General features: G+C 39.6%; 1 protein-coding gene across 1 annotated transcript in view; it reads left to right on the top strand.

Annotated features, from left to right (window-relative positions):
* ghrhrb (growth hormone releasing hormone receptor b) overlaps window positions 1-20477 on the top strand; it is a 71612-nt gene that overhangs the window by 31625 nt on the left and 19510 nt on the right. Inside the window, exon 3 of the mRNA XM_080888071.1 lies at window positions 11440-11550. Coding sequence (XP_080744197.1) covers window positions 11440-11550 — 111 coding nt within the window. The remainder of the gene's footprint in view (window positions 1-11439; window positions 11551-20477) is intronic.

Genomic DNA, 20477 nt, shown 5'->3' with positions numbered 1-20477 from the left:
AGCAGCAGTAACTTGAAGTCAAAGGAGTTTGCAAAGAAAAGCGTCTGGACTTCTTTAAGTTGCTTGAAGACGTTTCACCTCTTATCCGAGAAGTAACCTAGTTACTCCCACTAGGTTCTCGGATGAGAACCTAGTGGGAGTGACCCCCCACAGAGGGACAAAAGGACCCCCTGATGATCCTCTAATCGCCTGAGCCAAGGTGTGAAACTGGGTGTGGGTCCCAATCAGCCAGAGTTTCGGGTGTGTTCATTGTGAAACCTGGCCCCACCTTATCATGCGAATTCCTGAGGTCAGATGGCCCAGGATGTGAGTGGGCGTTAAGGCGTCTGGGAAGGGATCTCAAAACTGGATTATAGATGGCAGAGAGTTGGTGTCGTAAACCCCCGCCTCTGTTCAAAGATGGTCGCTCACAGTGGACATAGATGGCTTCTTTCACTCCTCTTTCAAACCATCTGTCCTCTCTGTCCAAAATGTGAACATTGGCATCCTCGAAAGAGTGTCCTTTATCCTTAAGATGCAGATGGACTGCTGAGTCTTGTCCTGTGGAGGTGGCTCTTCTGTGTTGTCCCATGCGCTTGTGAAGTGGCTGTTTGGTCTCTCCAATGTAGAGATCTGGGCATTCCTCGCTGCACTGTACAGCATACACCACATTGTTAAGTCTGTGTTTTGGCGTTTTGTCTTTCGGGTGAACCAGTTTCTGTCTGAGCGTGTTGCTGGGTCTGAAATACACTGGGATGTCATGCTTGGAGAAAACTCTCCTGAGTTTTTCTGATACACCGGCTACATAGGGGATGACAATGTTGTTGCGTCTGTCCTTCTTATCCTCCCTCGCTGGTGTCTGGTCTTCTTTTCTGTGCCTCTTTGCTGACTTTAAGAACGCCCATTTAGGATAGCCGCACGTTTTGAGTGCTTCCTTTACATGTGTGTGTTCCTTCTTTTTCCCTTCAGGCTTAGAGGGAACATGTGTAAAAGCCTTCGTTGTATTTGAAATATGTAGTGGTGAGGCAGAGGTCTAACAGTGTGCAAATCTGATCGGGTGTGAAGTTGGTCCTGTCCTCCAAGGAGCTGTCTTCTTGTAGTCGTTTTCTGACAGTCTCCAGAAAACGGAGGCCGTGGAGACTGTCAGAAAACGACTACAAGAAGACAGCTCCTTGGAGGATCGGGTGTGACCAACTTCACACCTTGAAATGCACCGTGTAGAACGAAAGACCATCGTACCTATCATAAGTTTACCAGTCTCACAAATCGTCTTCATAAATACACATTAGTTAACCGTTTATTAATAGGACCTTTGAGCTCAACGGTAATTAATTAGCAGTGGAAATAATTTCTGGTACGCGTTACAGAAATGTAGCAGTGACAATAATACTGTATGCTGTAATGGTACTGGGCAATTAGTGATACAAAAAAACTGTTTTATCCTGTGAATAAAAGTATATGTTTTTGTCAATGTACCATAATAACAGAAGCGAAACGCAATATTGTGTCAGGACAATTCACTATTTATGCACAATAAACAAAGGAGCGACAATATCTGTTCAGCGCCAGACTTGCTTGTAACCTATATCACCAATTATGTTATGAAAATGATGTGTTAACTACAACAGCAGACTGACCTTTGTGGAAATGCTAGGAGCAGACTAACCTGTGAGCTGGAGTGTTCTGGGACGTTATATTTGGTCTTTGAATGGCTGCAATCCAGGCCATCCGTCGCCTCTTTGTTACTTCGGAAACATGGCTCGAACAATTTCTCTTCAACGACAACCGATCTCTTTACCCGTCGGCTTCCCGTGGCTGTCATGTGACCGGCTATTGCAGTTAATAATACAACGGCTTCTTGACATTTTTGTGTTTCTTTTTATCGCTGTGTGACTGATTTCAATTAAAAGCCTAGTACCTCTTGCCACGAGTTCCCAGAATCCTTTGTGGTTCTACCCCTGAATGACATTTTCAATCTCTATATAATATGCATGTTAAATTTTATATTTGGGGTAAAATATCAAGTCTTTTCAAGTAAACCGGTTCAAGTCCAATTCAAGTCCCAGGTCATTGGTGTAAAAGTCTAAGTCAAGTCACAAGTCTTACAACATTTTTTCAAGTCAAGTCTAAAGTCATAAAATTAATGACTCGAGTCTGACTCGAGTCCAAGTCATGTGACTCGAGTCCACACCTCTGCGGACCAGTACCTCCTCTTTGACTCCCATCACCCTCTGGAACACAAACTTGGAGTAATTAGGACCCTACACCACCGGGCAGAACATGTTCCCTCTAAGCCTGAAGGGAAAAAGAAGGAACACACACATGTAAAGGAAGCACTCAAAACGTGCGGCTATCCTAAATGGGCGTTCTTAAAGTCAGCAAAGAGGCACAGAAAAGAAGACCAGACACCAGCGAGGGAGGATAAGAAGGACAGACGCAACAACATTGTCATCCCCTATGTAGCCGGTGTATCAGAAAAACTCAGGAGAGTTTTCTCCAAGCACGACATCCCAGTGTATTTCAGACCCAGCAACACGCTCAGACAAAAACTGGTTCACCCGAAAGACAAAACGCCAAAACACAGACTTAACAATGTGGTGTACAGTGCAGCGAGGAATGCCCAGATCTCTACATTGGAGAGACCAAACAGCCACTTCACAAGCGCATGGGACAACACAGAAGAGCCACCTCCACAGGACAAGACTCAGCAGTCCATCTGCATCTTAAGGATAAAGGACACTCTTTCGAGGATGCCAATGTTCACATTTTGGACAGAGAGGACAGATGGTTTGAAAGAGGAGTGAAAGAAGCCATCTATGTCCACTGTGAGCGACCATCTTTGAACAGAGGCGGGGGTTTACGACACCAACTCTCTGCCATCTATAATCCAGTTTTGAGATCCCTCCCCAGACGCCTTAACGCCCACTCACATCCTGGGCCATCTGACCTCAGGAATTCGCATGATAAGGTGGGGCCAGGTTTCACAATGAACACACCCGAAACTCTGGCTGATTGGGACCCACACCCAGTTTCACACCTTGGCTCAGGCGATTAGAGGATCATCAGGGGGTCCTTTTGTCCCTCTGTGGGGGGTTACTCCCACTAGGTTCTCGGATGAGAACCTAGTGGGAGTAACTAGGTTACTTCTCGGATAAGAGGTGAAACGTCTTCAAGCAACTTAAAGAAGTCCAGACGCTTTTCTTTGCAAGATCCTTTGACTACGATGACCTGGATGACTGAGAACCTTCACAGACAGTAACTTGAAGTCATTTCTCTATGACTTTATGACCCCATCACATCATTTTTGGCGAATTTTGGCCCATTCTTCTTCAAAATGTTGCTTCATTGAGCATTTGTTTATACATAGTTGTATCTGGAGTTGACAGGTGCGCCGGTGTGTCCAAAGCAAATGACTCTTTTAAGATGATGTAACAGCAAGATGCAGCCTGTTTCACTGGGTCTCCATTTCTGTAAAGAAATTTAAATAATTGTACAAAAACATCCGAGGTATTGGCTGCATTGTTATATAAATAGTTGTATGTAACTTTGTTGTGTTCAAAATTTGTGCATAAATTTAAAAAAATTAAAATATATATTTGCATTTCAAGTTTTGAAAATGATTTGTTAGACATGTTGGTTGGTTCGTCAGAGTAAAAGAAAAAAAAAATCTAACCTTTTCATACTTTTATGGTTTTTGTGTGATTTCAGGTTAATTGTATTAACAAAGTATATCAAAATGTAAAAAACTAACTGTAAATTCTAGCCAAGTTTTAGCTGTCGGGTAGACAACCTCACACTCCATTATAGAATCATTTTCATACAGAGTTCACGGTTGATGACTTAAATGTGTCCAGGTCCTGTGGCTGCAAAACAAACCCAAAATTACATCTCCTCAACCAACATGTTTGCCAGTTTCTATGAGATGTTTGTGCAGATATGCTGTGTTTGGTTTTCACCAAATATGGCACTCTGCATAATGGTCAAACATGTCCACTTTGGTCTTGTCTTACCAACAAGCCGTACTTGATTAATCTTTTTCTAATTGTCCTCTCGTGAACTTAAATATTTAACATACTAACTGAGACCCGTAGAGTTTGAGCTGAAGCCACATTAGCAACTTTTATAAAGGTCATCACACTTGCTGTTGAGCAGTTACTCATGTGCGTTTAATTATCAGCACCTGGCTGCTGTTTTACACTCCTAACTCCTCTTGGAGCAATAACGGTGTGCTTAGTGTTTCCACGCACTGGTTCTGTACGTTGTGTTGTCTTCTGCTAAATAAATAACGACAGAGTGAAATGTGTCATGCTTTATTGTTCAGCTGAGATTGCATTTATCTCATTTTAAGACCTGGTAAGTATCACATTACTCTTTAAGATGCCCTGAAAAACAAAACCTTCACTGTAACACTCTAGGTTAGTCAAAGACTAATGTTCTCATGTTTAAAAAAATTGAATAATATGTGTAAAGTGAAATCATGAAGGCGTCCCAACTTAGATAAGCAGAAGAGAACGAATGGCTGGATGGGTTTAGGAATTATAGGCTTTTTATAAATGTTTATACTTATACATTTTCAGAGGCTCAAAATTATTGGAACACACACATGATTTGAAATATCATATTAAAAGATAAAATCGTTTTTAATAATTGGATAAAAATCCAAATTCAGTGACTGACTACATGAAACCTAGAACACATGGACATTACTAAATGCTGCATTTCCTCCTGTGAGATGTCTATCAAACCTTTATTTTCCCTTAAGTTGCTGCTTGTTTGTGGGTCTCTCTGCATTCAATTTTATATTTAATAACTACTTTTAATAAAAGCATACTGGGCTAGGCTGAAGGAGGACTGACATTGCCATTGAAGAGTATGCTGTTATTTTGCTGTAGGGAATTTGCACCTTGTTGCAAACCTGTTTTTACATTCAGGATGGTGTCTCTTGATTTTACACTTTGAAAGTGAAACACCTGCCTCCTCAAGAACATTCTTGATTTACCTTTTGACCCTACTGGGAACATTTGCAGTGTTGTGGTGACCAGAGACTATGGATAGTGAATGACATTTGGCAGCTACAGGTGACACAAATTGGTGATAAAGTTTTCTCAACTTCCTGGCAAACAGCTTAAGCGATTACCAATGTCAGCATGGATTGAGATATTACTTGGTAGTAAATACGTTTTTGCCAAGGGCTACCAAGGCAACCAGGGCCCGGAAAGTCAACAAACAACCAGCTTTCAGTTTCAAACTAATGAAGATCAAGTGAATTACTTCCAGTTGTGAATGCAACTGTATGACTCGCAGGCTTTTTCTTTACTATGTAAATACATCTATCATCATGCACTTTTTTGATGCTGTTGGCATTTATTCTTTTTAAGAACACATCAGTTTTTGAGTTGACCAATCCAAATGTTTTCTCTTTCATGGATTTATGGTTCATGTTTTTCCTAATCTAATGATGGCTCCTCTCACTTGCACAGGCATCTCTTTTGAACTCGTATTTAAAATTACTAATGATGATGATGATGATGATAATAATAATAATAATAATAATAATAATAATAATAATAATAATAATACATTTTATTTGAGGGCGCCTTTCTAAAACCCAAGGTCACCTTACAAAGAGAAAACAACATCAATAAAACAGTAGATTAAAATAGATTCTAATAAATTAAAATACAGAAACCAGCAAAATACAACTACAAACAACAAATTTAAAAAAACAAACAAAAAAAACCCCACGATTTGACAGCAAGTTTTAAAGCGAGTAAGCCAGGTTAAACAAGTAGGTTTTGAGTTGTGACTTAAGTAAGGGAAGAGAATCCATTTCTTAAGGCTGAAGGAAGTGAGTTCCAGAGCCGAGGAGCAGAGCGACTGAAAGCTTACCATAGTGGTAAGGCAAGCAGAAGGAACAACAAGATGAGTGGCAGATGAAGATCTGAGAGAGCGGGAAACTGTGGTGATACGAAGCAGATCACAGAGATAAGGAGGGGCAAGGTTATGAATACACTTAAACATGAGAACTAAGATTTTATCTTAGTTTATCCTGGCTTTTATGGGCAACCAGTGAGGCTGTTGAAGAATTGGGGTAATATGGTCTCTTAAGAGAGTACGAGTTATGACCCGAGCTGCAGAATTCTGAAGAAGTTGAAGTTTATGGAGGGACTTATTAGGGAGACCAAATAACATACTTGCCAACCTTGAGACCTCAGAATTAGGGAGACATTCAAAAGGGCTGTTGGGGGGGAGTGGTATACATATACGTATATACACAATAAACTTGAATTTTGCAATGTTTACTTATCGGGTAAATAGGTTAAATGTCACCGTTATTATTGTCCGGCTGGAAACAGCAGAGGTGTCCAAATTCACAGGCTGTGTCCACCTGAGGACCCAGCCTTCGTGGTCTAAGTGGGCCGGGTCCTCCGAAGGCCGAGTAGGCCGGAAGTGAGCGACTGTGAAATTGGACGGTCTAGCCTTCAGAATTATGTCATGAGCTCTCTTGGTGGAGTGAAACTCTGCTGTCTGCTCCTTGCGATCTAAAGTATAACCTGACGCTGGCGTAAATTCTCAACCATCTTGGACTTCTGTTTAATCAGTTCTCTGTTTGACGTTTACTCAGCTGTGTGAAAACCCTGGAGCAACCCTCCCGAGGGATTAATAAAGTTTTATTTAATCTAATTTAATCTAATAACTTTAATCTCAGCCAAACTGATTTAGTCATGAACACATAAAACAATAACATGTTTAAGTTATTTAAGTGACTTATATATCATGTTTAACCTGAGTAGCGAAAGACCGCGGGGGTTTGAAAACGATGTGCCGGGAGTTTGCTGTTCTCCCCGGCTCAGATATTTGAAGTTTACACAGCTACATTCTCGCCTGAAAATATGTTAAAAGTTTATTTTGTGACCCACAAAGAGTAATAAGAGTAATATTAAAACTAAGTAGCTGCACCAGTAGTAGCCATTGTTGGAAACTGGAATTGCCTGAGCCAATCTGGGATATGGTTTTTCAATTTTGTTGTCCGAGTGGAAAATCGGGAGAAATTCGGGAGAATGGTGGCTCCAGGAGATTTTCGGGAGGGGCACTGAAATTGTTCGTAGAGATTATGGTCGTTGAGGTATGAGTGAAGCTGGAAGGCAAAAACTTTCTCAAGGATTTTCGAAATAAAGGCGAGGTTTGATATAGGGTGGAGATTATCAAAGTTATTGGGATCTGAACCAGGCTTTTTGAGAATTGGAGCGACAGAAGCAGTTTTCAGGGGTGGAGGAATAATTCCAGTGTTAAGGGAAGCGTGGATAATACTATGAGAGGAGCCAATGAGGGAAGACAAGCTTTAACTAATACAGTGGGAAGAGGGTCGAGCTGACAAGTGGATGATTTTGATTTTTGAATAAGATTTAATACATCAGCTATGGAGGGAAGAGTAAAACTTGAAAATAACTGGGAGGAAGACAGTGAGGAAAACAAAGTCTACTTCACAGTTTGTTTTCGCTGCTCTTGCGGCGACCAGCAGGTTGTCTCTGTCTGTCAGTGTCAGTGTTTTAACTTATTTAATTTCATTCTTGAGTTATGTTTTTATTTTTTTGAGCATGAGGAAATCCTACAGCATCCGCTTGTGCTTTGTGGAACTTCTTTTAACGAAGATGGGGTTTTTATTTCGCATGTTTTTATTGGCAATCCTGACTGTTGTTTGGAGTCATTGCTACTGACAAACAGTTACATACTCACGGGAGTTTCTTCTGGATCTTCGGTGGAAAGGCCCGTCTCTGGACTCTTTTCACCCTCCAGTGTTTTCCAGCTCTGGATTATCTGGTAACCACAGGGGCACTCTTGTTTTTAACAGAGTCAAAGCAAGGAAGCGGGGTAAGAAGGGAGGCCTACGTCAGCGATTGAGGAAGAAAATACGATACACTTTACTCCTCACTGAGGAGTAAATTGGATGAACTGCATTTGAATGTCGCACATTTACGGGACTACAGAGATACATGTCTAATGGCATTCACAGGGATTCTGACCTTGATTCTTCTCTGGAATTAAAGGGTTTCGGGTTTCCCATACATCTGGATCGAGACCCCGGAGCCACCCAGAAATCTCAAGGAGGAGGGGTGTGTTTGTATATAAATCAGAAATGGTGTAAAAACGTTACTGTTCGTAAACAAGTGTGTCTGCCTGACATTGAGTTCCTCTCTGTGTCTTTGAGGCCGTTTTATCTGCCGAGGGAATTCCCACAGATTAACGTCACCGTCGTTTACATCCATTCTAAAGCGAATCCTAAGAATGCGACTGGCACCATCTCCAACGTCATCCACTCACTACAATCTCTCTCCTGAGGCCCCTAATATTGTTCTTGGGGACTTTAATCGCTGCGATGTGAAGAAAACACTGAGCAGTTTTTATCAGTATGTGAACTGTCCCACGCGCTTCAATAAGACTCTGGATCTATGTTACAGTTCCATAAAAGGTGCGACCAGAGTGGTCGGTGTTTACAGAATCATGTAGAGACATTAATGAACTCACTGACGTTGTCTGCAGCTATATCTCCTTTTGCAGAGACATGATTATCCCTTCAAAGGTTTTGCATTTTTCCCTAATAACAAACCATGGTCTTCAAAAGCCCTTATGAGGCTGATTCATGAAAGGAAAAAAGCTTTTATTGAAGGGAATATCTTGAAAGTAAGAGAAATTAGGAAGGAGATCAGATCAGAAATTAAAAAAGCCAAAATAAAATACAAGGGTAAGGTAGAGGCGGAGATGGGTAGCAATAACTTAAGGGTTGCCTGGGCAGGTATGAAACACATGACTGGTCACTGTTACAGTGACTGTAATAAGATAAGTCTCCCTGGTTTTAGTTCAGACTCTCAGTTAGCCAATGAGCTGAATAGATTTTATTTGAGATTCATTGATAATTATAATTTTAGGAATACACTTGATTTCTTAATAGAGAGCACCAGAGCCCCCCTCCCCCCGCTTTGTTCTTTGATGAAAGAAGGGTGGAAAATCTTTTTAAAATGAGTAAGACTAATAAAAGTCCAGGTCCTTAAGTATATGTGACCAGGTTCTTGGAACATGCACTGAGCAATTATGCAGTATTTTTTTATTACATCTTTCTTTTATCACTTCAGCAGCAGAAGGTTCCAGAGGTATGGGAAAAATCAATTATTTCTCCAGTTGCTAAGACCACAAAACCTACATCATTAAATGATTTTAGGCCTCCTAAAGTCCTTTGAAAAACTTGTCAGGAAGGAGATCCTGCAGCAAGTAGAAAATCTTATAGACCCACTACAATTTGCATACAGGCCTCGTAGAGGTGTTGATGATGCAGTGGTCACTCTGTTGAATTTCCTTTATTGCCATCTCGATGGTGCTAAAGCTCATACTCGGCTTTTATTTATCGATTTTTCTTCAGCTTTTAATACTATCCAGCCACATCTTTTAGTTGATAAACTTCTTAACCAGTTTAAACTTGATTTAAACTGGTTGGTTGGATTTTAGACTTTTTAACTGACAGATCTCAGTGTGTGAACCGCTGTTTTTCCAAACAACTGAACTCTTCTACTGGCTCACCACAAGGTTGTTGTCTCTCTCCTCTACTGTATATTTTGTACACTAAAGACTGTCGCAGTACACAGGCCAACAGGCATTTCATTAAATATGCAGATGACACAGTCATTGTAAGCCTCCTTCATGGTGAAGAGGATTCCCATGGGCCTGTTGTGGATGAGTTTGTTTCGTGGTGTGATCAGTCCTTCTTAATGATCAACACCTTGAAAACCAAGGACATGGTTATTGACTTCAGGAAGACATCCCCACATCCTGCGCTAACAGTGGTAAATGGTGCAGCGATTGAACTGGTGGACAGTTATAAGTATTTGTGGGCTGTTCTTGATACGGCTCTGTCCTTTTAGTCACATCTTGCTTCTACAGTGAAAAAGGTTCAACAAAGACTGTACATTTTAAGGAGTTGAGAGGTTTTAATGTTTCATCTGAAATGATGACTCGTTTTTTATAAAAGTTTTATTGAATTTGTTTTAACCTTCTGTATCATTGCCTGGTATGGTAATATGTCCTTGAATAATAAGACCAGATTTAGCAACCTGGTTAAAGTGTCTGGTCAGATTTCAGGTCCAGCTTGTGAAATTTTCTAACAGGCAGGTGCTGAGGAAGGCAACCTCTGTCTTGTTGTGTTCAGATCATCCTCTCTTTAATGATTTTCAACTGCTTCCTTCAGGTCGTCGTTGTAAAGTGCCTGCAGTGAAGACATAGATTGTCTTTTCTACCTACTGCTATTATCATGGTTAATAACACTAAACCATAAGTGTTGTTGCCATTGCACATTGCACTTTCTTTAATGATAAAATTTAGGTTGTTTTCTCAGGGCTTATATTGTTTTTTGTGTGTATGTGATGTGTTTGTTTGTTTTTTATATTTCTGTATGGACATACTGCAAATCAATTTCCCGTTAGGGACAATAAAGTTACTATTGACCACTGACATTGACCATTGACAGTTAGATGCTCCTACCGAGTTAAGTTGGCGGATATCAGCGATTTTATCAGTGAAAAAAGATATAAGAGAGTTGCAAAAGTCAGCAGAGTTCATATGAGAGGAGAATGAGTCCGGAGGTTTTGTAATTTTACTAAACAATGAAAAGAGACCTGGAGTTACCTTCACTAGAACTGATTAAACCAGAATAGTATGCAGATTTGGCTGAAGCAATGCAATCCTTATGCAACAAGATATGATTGTTATACATTTCTTGTATCGTAAGTCCGGTTTTCTTGAACAGACGTTCCAGTTGGCGTCCTTTAGCTTTGAGATGGCGCAGGTTAAGAGTAAACCATGGTGCTGAACGGGAAAATGAGACAGTTCGGTGTTTAAGTGGAGCAAATGTGTTAAGAAGGTTATGGAGGTTGACATTATAGTGAGAAACAAGTTCATCTGGGGATCAGGAGCTGTGAATAAATGGAAGGTCATAAATGGCAGATGAAAGATCAGCAGGGTTAATATTACTAATTAAAGTGAAATAAAAATTCAACAATCTGATCAACTTTATATGTTATATCTACTTATGTCTGCTCATAGATCAGGTCTTCCCTGCCCATGAAACTGCTTATTAGTCAATGGTCTAATAATTTTTGAGCACTTGAACACAGCTCGAAAATCTGTCATTTCTAATCTGTAACCTGTAATTCTTAAGCTTTTAATGCAAAGTTTTGGAATTAATGCTAAAAATCTGCACTTCAGTCACATTGCAATTGTTTGACTTGAAGCATTTGATGGTGTGCAGAGGCAGAACTACAAGAACTGTGTCTTTGTCCAGCAAGTATATTTTTGTTTTGATGATGGTCTGACCATATGTAATATTTCTGTTTACTCACCTGTGCTGTGAAAGTATTAGTGCTGCTAACTGAGACTCTATAATGTTTGGTAATTACTGTCTTTCCTTGTTAGGCTGTCCAACAGTTTGGGACAACCTTCAGTGCTGGTATCATGCTGAGGTGGGACAGGTGGTCAATATCTCGTGCGCCTCTGGCATCTGGCAGCTGTTGCCTAATAACCAAGGTAAGTCCATTTCACCTCAAATTGAATGATTAGTTTTCTTTGGTTTAATTGGCTAATTTAAATAATTGCTACTGTACCAAAATTTGACATTTTGAGGATGCTTGGCTGTGTTTTTTTAATGCTCTAAAAACAATGTTCTTATGTTAGGGATCCTAACTTGATATAAACTGCAAGGAACTGCAGCAGAACCATCAGCGTTGGTAGAGGCAGGGCAACAAAGTGATTAATAATGCTGCCAACAGTCATGGCGATCTTTTTATCCTCCTGCTTCTGTCTGTATAGTGTTTTCCTCCTTGATGTTATCTGTGTGTGTGTGTGTGTGTGTGTGTGTGTGTGTGTGTGTGTGTGTGTGTGTGTGTGTGTGTGTGTGTGTGTGTGTGTGTGAGCCAACTCAACAAAAGAATGTTGTTGTTTTTTTTAGATGCCACTAAAAGGAAGATTTGAACCTAAAAACCATTTGCATTTGTCCATTTTCACTTCAGAGCTCAGCAACTGACTGTGGTATATTTAGAGATCTTTGAGCACCAATGTTTTGTTTTCACTGAGTGGTTTACAAAAACTACATTTTTCTAGACTGCACACTGTAGAGACTAGTGCTGTCCTGACTGTTTACACGACCCTCACCTTTTCCAGAACTCTGACTCATCCAGCTGGCTGGTTTAAAGAAAACATAATAGACTCTCTCCAGTCTCTCATAACAACAAATCACTGACAGATAGATACAGACACAACTAAGAATAAAAAAAACCCCATGCATTTCTGGATATCTGAAAGATAAACAATGACAAAGAAGATATCAGTATTTAGACATGAGATGTAAAAATAAGCCACTGAAACAAAATGTAATGTCTTTACTAAATGTCTTTTACAACCCTTGCCTAGACCTAGACACAACATAGGTGTGACTCCCCACTCCTGCTACTCCCAAGAAAATGGGACTGGACTCTCACACACATCACATCACCACACGCACTCTGGTTTTTCTTCATGCACACTTCCTATAATTAATATCTCTTTCTGCTATTTGCACATTTTTTACTGTAAATTTCTAAGTTAAATCTGTAAATTTTGTATAACCTATAAATTGCAAATACTGTAAAACCACTGTCATTTAATGGTCGGGCATTGCATTGCACAGCTACAAGCATTTCACCTCATGTCATACTGTGTATGGTTGTGTGTGTGACAAATAAAATTTGAATTTGAATTTGAAGCAACACACACTCAAAGCTGGTAAACAGCTGGCTCTTTACTGGGTACAGAGGAGAAAAGGGGAGTGGTGAGGTGAGTTGGAGGTTAAGAGGCCATCCGATAATCCCTGGAACTTCTCCAGTCTCCACCTGTCTCAACAGCTACCGCACACCACACACACACCTAGGAGGGAAACCTGCACACACCCACACACACTCTTATGGCAGGAACCATGGAAACAGACATGGGACATGATCATGGATCATAACAATGTATAAACTTGCAGTTTACTTTGAAAACAGTGTACATTAGATAAGCAACTTTTCTAATGCACTCCCAGAAGCTTCTCCACATTGCTGTAAAATTCTTACAGAAGTGCAAAAGGAAGAAATCTTACAAGCAAGAGCAACTAAATTTGAATCACATTTTTTGTTATTTTACCTGTTTTCTTTTTTTCTTTTTTAGCAGAAGAATCTACTGTCTTCTGTGGAACCAGTTCCCAGTTTAGATTTAGGGGACAGAAATTTACAGGATTAGGTTTAAAATATGGTGACCCTGAACCCCCCGTAGTTACACTGCAACTGACCTAAACAACTGGGGATTTCCATGATGTACTGAGTGTGTCTTCTTCCCTCTCTGTGTTTATACACCACTTGGAATTTAATCATTATTAATAATCCTCTGGCTCTCTCCAATGTGTGTTGTCTCACTTCCTTCACCCACCAAGTGGTCACGGCAGATTCCTCCCTCCCTGAGACTGGTTCTGCTGAAGGTTTCTTCCTATTAAAAGGAGATTTTTCCTTTTCACTGTTACCAAGTGCTTGCTCACACGGGGTCGTCTGATTGCTGGAGCTTTCGCTCTGTTGTTGTAGGGTGTCCATACTATAAGAGTTGAGTTGTGCCTATATTGAATGTAATTAAAGGTATGAAACTTTCATATGAACTGATCAAATAGCTCTAAGATCACTGGCTGACTGAGTGCCTGCCCTTTTGTTGTGTCAGCTGTTTTGCTAAATTGTTGCTAAACAGAATAAGTAGTTGCAGCAGAGAACATGCACAGTAAGTGAGAGGCTGTGTGTAGAAAAGATTTACTTGACTAATTTCCAGTCTTGAATAAAACACTGCTTAAATGAAAAAAAGAAAAAGGAAAAAATGCAGAGTGAAAGTGTATACTTTGCGTGGAGGGATCAGGAGGCGGAGGTAGCTGCTGATGACCTCATAACTCAGTGTTAGTGGGTTCTCGGACCCCACTGGATTTCCTCCTCCACAGACAGTACCGATAAGTCCAGCTCTGTAACTGTGCAGGTGATCCAGGCTTTTCAGTGGGAGAATATAATGAATTGGAAAATCAAAGAGTTCACTGTATAAGCCTTCCTTCAGGAATGAGTTGGCGCTGCTCGATAGGAATAGCATTGTGAGCTCTAATGCCCTCCCTGGAGCCTTGGCCTTCAACCTCCATTCACATCCTGCCATTTGCCGCGGCTGCAGGCCTGCAGGCTCTACATGCCACTTTATACTGAGGCTAATACAGCTGGATAACGCTAAATCCACCCACGACTCAAACCCACACTCTCCTCGCTTAAGCGTCGGACAGGCATTTTCAAATAGTGAAACAGATTTTTTTTTTTTAAGTGTAAACTTTGTATCCTCCTCTCACAAACACAAACTTGCACCATATACCTGGTGACCTTGTGTGCATCATTTATTCCATAAGGGTCACTGTGGCTGAGCTCCACTATTCTAACTCCAGGCAATGGTGGGAGAACATTGCTTTGAATTCAGCTAATTCAAATCCAGCATTTGCACCCTTCACCTGCATCATCTCCATTAATACTTACAGTTATCTAATAAAAACGTTTCTAATATTATGTTTTTGTTGTAACCTTGGATTCACAGGCAGCAAGTGACAGTTTATAGAAATCAACTAAAATGTTGCTCGCTGTGCAGACTTATGGAATGGGCTATTTTTATGCCCTAAAATGACAAAATCATTAAAATACAGCTTACAAGTACAATTTTATGTTTAAAGCTTGTGTAAAGTGTAAACAAAGCAGCCAAAGTAGCCTAGGCCCATTGCAATGTATTGAAGGGAGGATTTAGGGTCACTTTAGGGCCACTTCCAACCCTAACTATATGCTTATCAAAAGCATATAGTTAGGGTTGGAAGCAATGTGCCCTCTAAGCTGCGCGCGTGCGCAATTGCGCACTGCTGGAATGGTCTCTGCACACAGAAAATCTGTGTTGTGCACAAAGAAATCTAACCTGAACTGAAATTAAAATAAATACGTTAACAATTCTGTTTTGCAGTGTTATTCAGTGAGTGACTGGCTGCTCCTGTATGGGATTAGAACGATGCCACCTTATCCCATAGTCCAGCCAATGATGCGATTCACATTCTTATATACGCACCTAATCAATGTCGTTGACAGGTTATGACAGCGTCCTTATGTGCCGGTACCACTGTAATTTGATTATTTTAATAAACCATGTAACTTGGATGGATTCGATGCTGGCGTGACCACAGTGCACACGTCTGCTGTTGCTCACAGTGGTTCAAGGGACCGCTCAGGGAGTTTGTGTGTTCGCTCAGACACATGAAAAATTAGAGGGAACATTGGTTGGAAGTGGAAGTAATCTTGAAAGTAGTCTCACTAATCCAAACTGGGAGCTGGTTCCACAGAAGAGGTGAAAGCTGATGGCTCTGCTCCCATTCTACTTTAAATATCCTAGGAACCACAAGTAAGCCTGCAGTCTGAGGACGAAGTGCTCTATTGGAGTGATATCAGGCCATTTCCTATGGCCTGATCTAAGCGCTGTATTAAATTATTACAATCAACAGTATCAAACACAACACTGAGATGACAATCACAGAGATGACTCCACTGTTGGGGCCATAAGATCATTTGTAACCTTCACTAATGCTTTTTTTTGTGCTGTGATGAGCTCTGAAACCTGAGTAAAACTCTTCAAATCAACCATTTTTCTGTAATTGATCAGTTAGCTGCTTTATAACTTCTCTTTAAAGAATTTTTGCGATAAAAGGTAGGTTTGAGATTGTCCAATAATTAGCTAAGACAGATGGATGGAGTGATACCTTTTTAAGGAATGGTTTTATCATTGCCTTTAGTACTTATACCATTATTAGCTTAAATGTCTTTGGCAAGTAACCCAATAATAGAGACAGGAATGCTTGGCTCAGCAGAGTTTTGACTTTGTGTCAGCCTGGCTACAGTGAAGAAGTAGCCATCGATCATATTTAATCTCTGTATAGTTAATATTTATTTTTACATGCACTTTGTAGACCCTTTTTTAAAATCCATGGACAGTCAGTATATATATGTTTTTTTTAATATACTGCTTTATTGGCAATTTATATTAAACAATAAGGCAAATAATCTACCATATTTTCTGGACTACAAAGCGCACCTGAATATTAGCCGCACAAGCTAAAATCAAGAGAAAATCCTGTTTTGTACATACATTAGCCGCACCTGACTAAAAGCCGCAGGTGTTTCAATGTTGACTTATCATATGTAAGAGAATATGCAAAAGGAATATGCAAGGGAATTGTCAGGAAAGAGATGGCTGTTTGGAGACACATCCCTTTTATTAATATTTTGAAAAACAAGTTATGGGTACATATTTGCATAACTTTTTAGGTATACGTACAAGTACCGGTAATTACAAGTACGAAACATGTACTGTGCTTCATAAACGAGTAACAAATGTAGTATATAACAATAACCTACAGCACACCAGAAGAATAGATTCGGACTACCTTTTAGGCTCAGGTGCAGTGACACGGCTTTAACAAGAAGAAAAGTCAGTCATTCACCATTATCTTTCTCTTCTTCGTGCGCACTAAAACCACTAAAGTCCTCTTCTCCAGTGTTGGAAACGAACAGGCTCAGGATGGCTTCGTCATCCACTCTTAGCTCCTTTCCTTTGTTGTCACTTTCAAAACCAAACAAATCCTCGTTGTCAGTGTCAGAGTCGAACACCCTCTGAAGGGCCGTGGCGGTGTCCTCCTCTCCATCATGCAACAGTCCAGCCCTTCAAAATCCGTTGGTGATCATGGATGTTTTCACACTTTTCCACGCTGTCAGAATTCACTGGTGGAGTTGGGCATAAGTTGCTTTTCGCAAGTTTATCGCCGTTCGTCATCCACGCCTCCCGCTGAACACGTAGCACTACTTTGAAGTTTGTTTTTCGCGCTACTTCGTACGGCACTACGTTGCCTGGCGGACGGACATGTGACCAACATACCACTCTTGAACCCCGATACTGTGTATCTGATCACATTCCCTTCCGCCAGGCAACGTAGTGCCGTACAACAGCGGAACAAACAAAACAAATCCTCTTATGATATCACAAAAATCATGGACAATCCTTAGAAAAGCCGCACCTGACTAAAAGCCGCAGGGTTCAAAGCTTGTGCAAAAAGTAGCGGCTTATAGCCCGACAATTACGGTAATCAATCTGTCATATACATAATTAATATCCTGGTTCTCATATTTAACCTCAGTTCTGTTAAAAAGCAGTTAAAGGAAATTACTGAGGACTCATCTGTATTCTTCATTTTCTTTTCATTTACTTATGCTTTTAGTTCCTATCATAAACTGCAAAAACTGGACAATGGTCACTGATATTATTTATTAATAATCAACCTATTTACTTTATTTTCAGTATCATTTGAAAATATATTGTCTATAAGAATGCCATAATATGATGTGATTCTAGAACTTCTAATGATTTCAGGTTACAGGCTCTTATATATTATAGGCTCTGTCATTTTATGTTTATTTGGGTTTAACATTTTAATTTTTAAAATTTACACAAATTAAATTTTTTGGCATTTTCCTGTGAACTTTTCCTGCATCCAGTCTTTACAGTCTTTGTAGATTTCAACTGTTATGCATTCCAGCACATTATTAGTCAGTGTCATCACCAGAGGTTACTGTAATCCAATTACTTTTTTCAAGTAATGAGTAAAGGATTACTATTGCAAAAAAGGTAATTAGATTACTGTTACTTTCCCGTAAGCATGCTGCGTTACTGTGTTACTAAAACCGTGATTAATTGCGAGAGTGTCTCATGACAATGAGGTAAGCGAGTGTGACATTCGTGGCAACAGCTGTGTGCAGATCAACAATGGATAATATATTGAGTGCGGAAGAGCATATGATCATGCAGCGTTTAAAGCGTGGAAGTACTGACCTTACTTTGAGTTTGATTCCGTAAAAAGTGACAACATTAGCGTCCGCTGCTCACTGCGTGGGAAGAAAACTTCTTTTTACAGCGAAAAAAAACCCTTAACTTCTGAGCAAGCACCAAGTACGCTACCAGGGAATGGGAAACTCACAGACAAACCCGCAGATTCTTCCACTGACCACTGCGGCACACCTGCACCAGGGTAAACCTCCGCCTACCCAACTCCTGCTTTACAGGTGAAAATAGAACAACAGGACCGCTAGTCTTTGATTTTATTTATTTTCTGCTGTGTTTTACTTGCATTTATTTGAAAGACTGAGTGTAAACACCAAAAACCTATTTTATTTTATGTGCAGAAAATAGGTTTAAATGTTAAACAAATTTCTTCCAGTCAGTGAATGTTGCATATAATTGAATTTTTGCTTGATGCATAAAGTTAAAAGATTAAAACTAATAAAACAAGTTTTAAAACGAGACTTTTCCATTTGATTACATTTTGTATGATGGATTATGCAGAAAAAGTAGAATTGGGCTGAAAGATCTATCGCTTTATTACCTATTCAGGTTGTAAATCGTGTTTTTTAAAAATAACTAAGTAACTAAACTTATTTGCTTTGAAAATAAGTAATCAGTAAAGTAATGGGATTACTTTTTTGGGGAAGTAATAAGTAATTAGTTATCAATTACTTTTTTCAAGTAACTTGACCAACACTGGTCATCACATTATCCAGTCCCTTAAACTTTAAATATTTGTCCACACAAGGCCACTCCTCAGCCACCAAAGAAGCAGCATCACACTTTGATCCAGTAGCAGTCCTTGTGAAAGAAGTCACATACTGTTTAAATTCTATTCATGTGTACACATGGTTACAAAGAAAAAACAAAACATAAATACCTGACTCTATCCACAGAATCCCAAAAGACTGAAGGCGCTACACAAAAGGCTGATTCTGCTCCAAAATGACTGCAAGCATAATAGGCAGTTTCTCACGTGGATCAACGTGTGACATAGAATGTTATGTATGAATCCTGAATAGCTGACTTTGATTGTCAGTAGAGAAACATTGAACTGGAATTGCATGATTTAGAACTGACTTACTGTGGCAAGTGACCAGGGAATCAGCTTCAAATACATATATATCTAATTCAGCAGCCTGATGTTCACAGCTCTAGAAATGTAAGTGACATATCATAACCCATAATATTTGTGGTATGGTGTTCTGCTGGGTAGAATTATATTGTGTAAACTGGTGAATCAATAAAAGCTTGGTAAATGGCAAGACAGCAGTGCAATGGTTAGCACTCTCACCTCACCTTACAGCAAGAAGATCCTGAGTTTGAATCTTCTGACTAGTTAGGTAGATGCTTTCTATATGGAATTTGTAATTCCGCTTTAGCTGTGAAACACACAGCTGTTTAAATGTATTGACATTTTAAATTTCAGTTAAGGAAAAGTTGCAAAACTAGTTGCATATGCTGTCAGTTATAAATTTTAGAAAGAAAATATGAAGTGGTACAACAACTGAAATGGAAGACAAAAAAATTTCAAATGGTGAACGTGTAATTTTTAGTAGCAGCAGTAGTTATGTACTGTATCTGTGGTAATATTATCAGCGTTTACACGTGGTTGTCATGTGCCTGCTGTATTTTCACACTATTAACAGGAAGATGGAGTAATCCACTGAATCTTAAGAGCTGTGGTGCAGTATCTCTTCTGATAAACTCTCAGAATATTTGTGCTCATGTGCATTCCTGTGTTTATAAGGAGGTGCTGGTGTATAAGAGTGATGGATGAATGTTTTCTTATTGTGCATCTGTGTCCCAGTTTTTAAAATGCACGTGCCGATGCACACAGCAAAGGATATAACCCTAATCCCGGTCCATTTACACTTTTTTCCATTTGCTTTTTGGTTGGCAAATGGAAGAAAGGGGGTTGGTTGCTGGTAATTTGCACAGCAGCACTGTGCAAAAGTCTTGAGTCAAAGAACACCCCCATCCAGCTATATTGGAATTTTTTTTCCAGTTTATCAATCTAAAGTGAATTCACTGTTTGAGTTTTGCTCTTCAACTCCCAAGAATAACACCTGGCACAATAACCTTTTTGCCTTTTTGTTCACATGGACTTTTTGTGTACATGGACAATTGTTTAAATAAATAAACAAATAAAAAGAAATTTTAAATGAATTTCCTAATGCATATTTTATTGCACAATTCATTATTGAAGCACAACATTCTTCATTTGCATGCATGTGGCACTTCTGGTCCTCCATACTGGACACAGGAATGGAGACTTGAAACAGAGAACACAGAAGGGCACGGAAAAAAAACCTTGGGGAATAAGTGATAAGTTGAACTTCAAAAAGAAAACATAATCTGGATATAACATCACAGAAAACTAAAAAAATAGAAACTATAGCTAGAATATGTAAATAAAGAACAGACTATGCAGAAAATATAACAATGAGCAAAACTAAAATACTAAACTCAGTCATTTTTTCATTTGTTACGCCACTTAGGACTGACAT

Source organism: Rhamphochromis sp. 'chilingali' (assembly GCF_963969265.1).
Source record: "Rhamphochromis sp. 'chilingali' genome assembly, chromosome: 7".
In the NCBI taxonomy this organism is placed as follows: domain Eukaryota; kingdom Metazoa; phylum Chordata; class Actinopteri; order Cichliformes; family Cichlidae; genus Rhamphochromis; species Rhamphochromis sp. 'chilingali'.
Note: the sequence above shows the minus strand (reverse complement) of the source record. Positions and strands in the feature narration are given on the sequence as shown.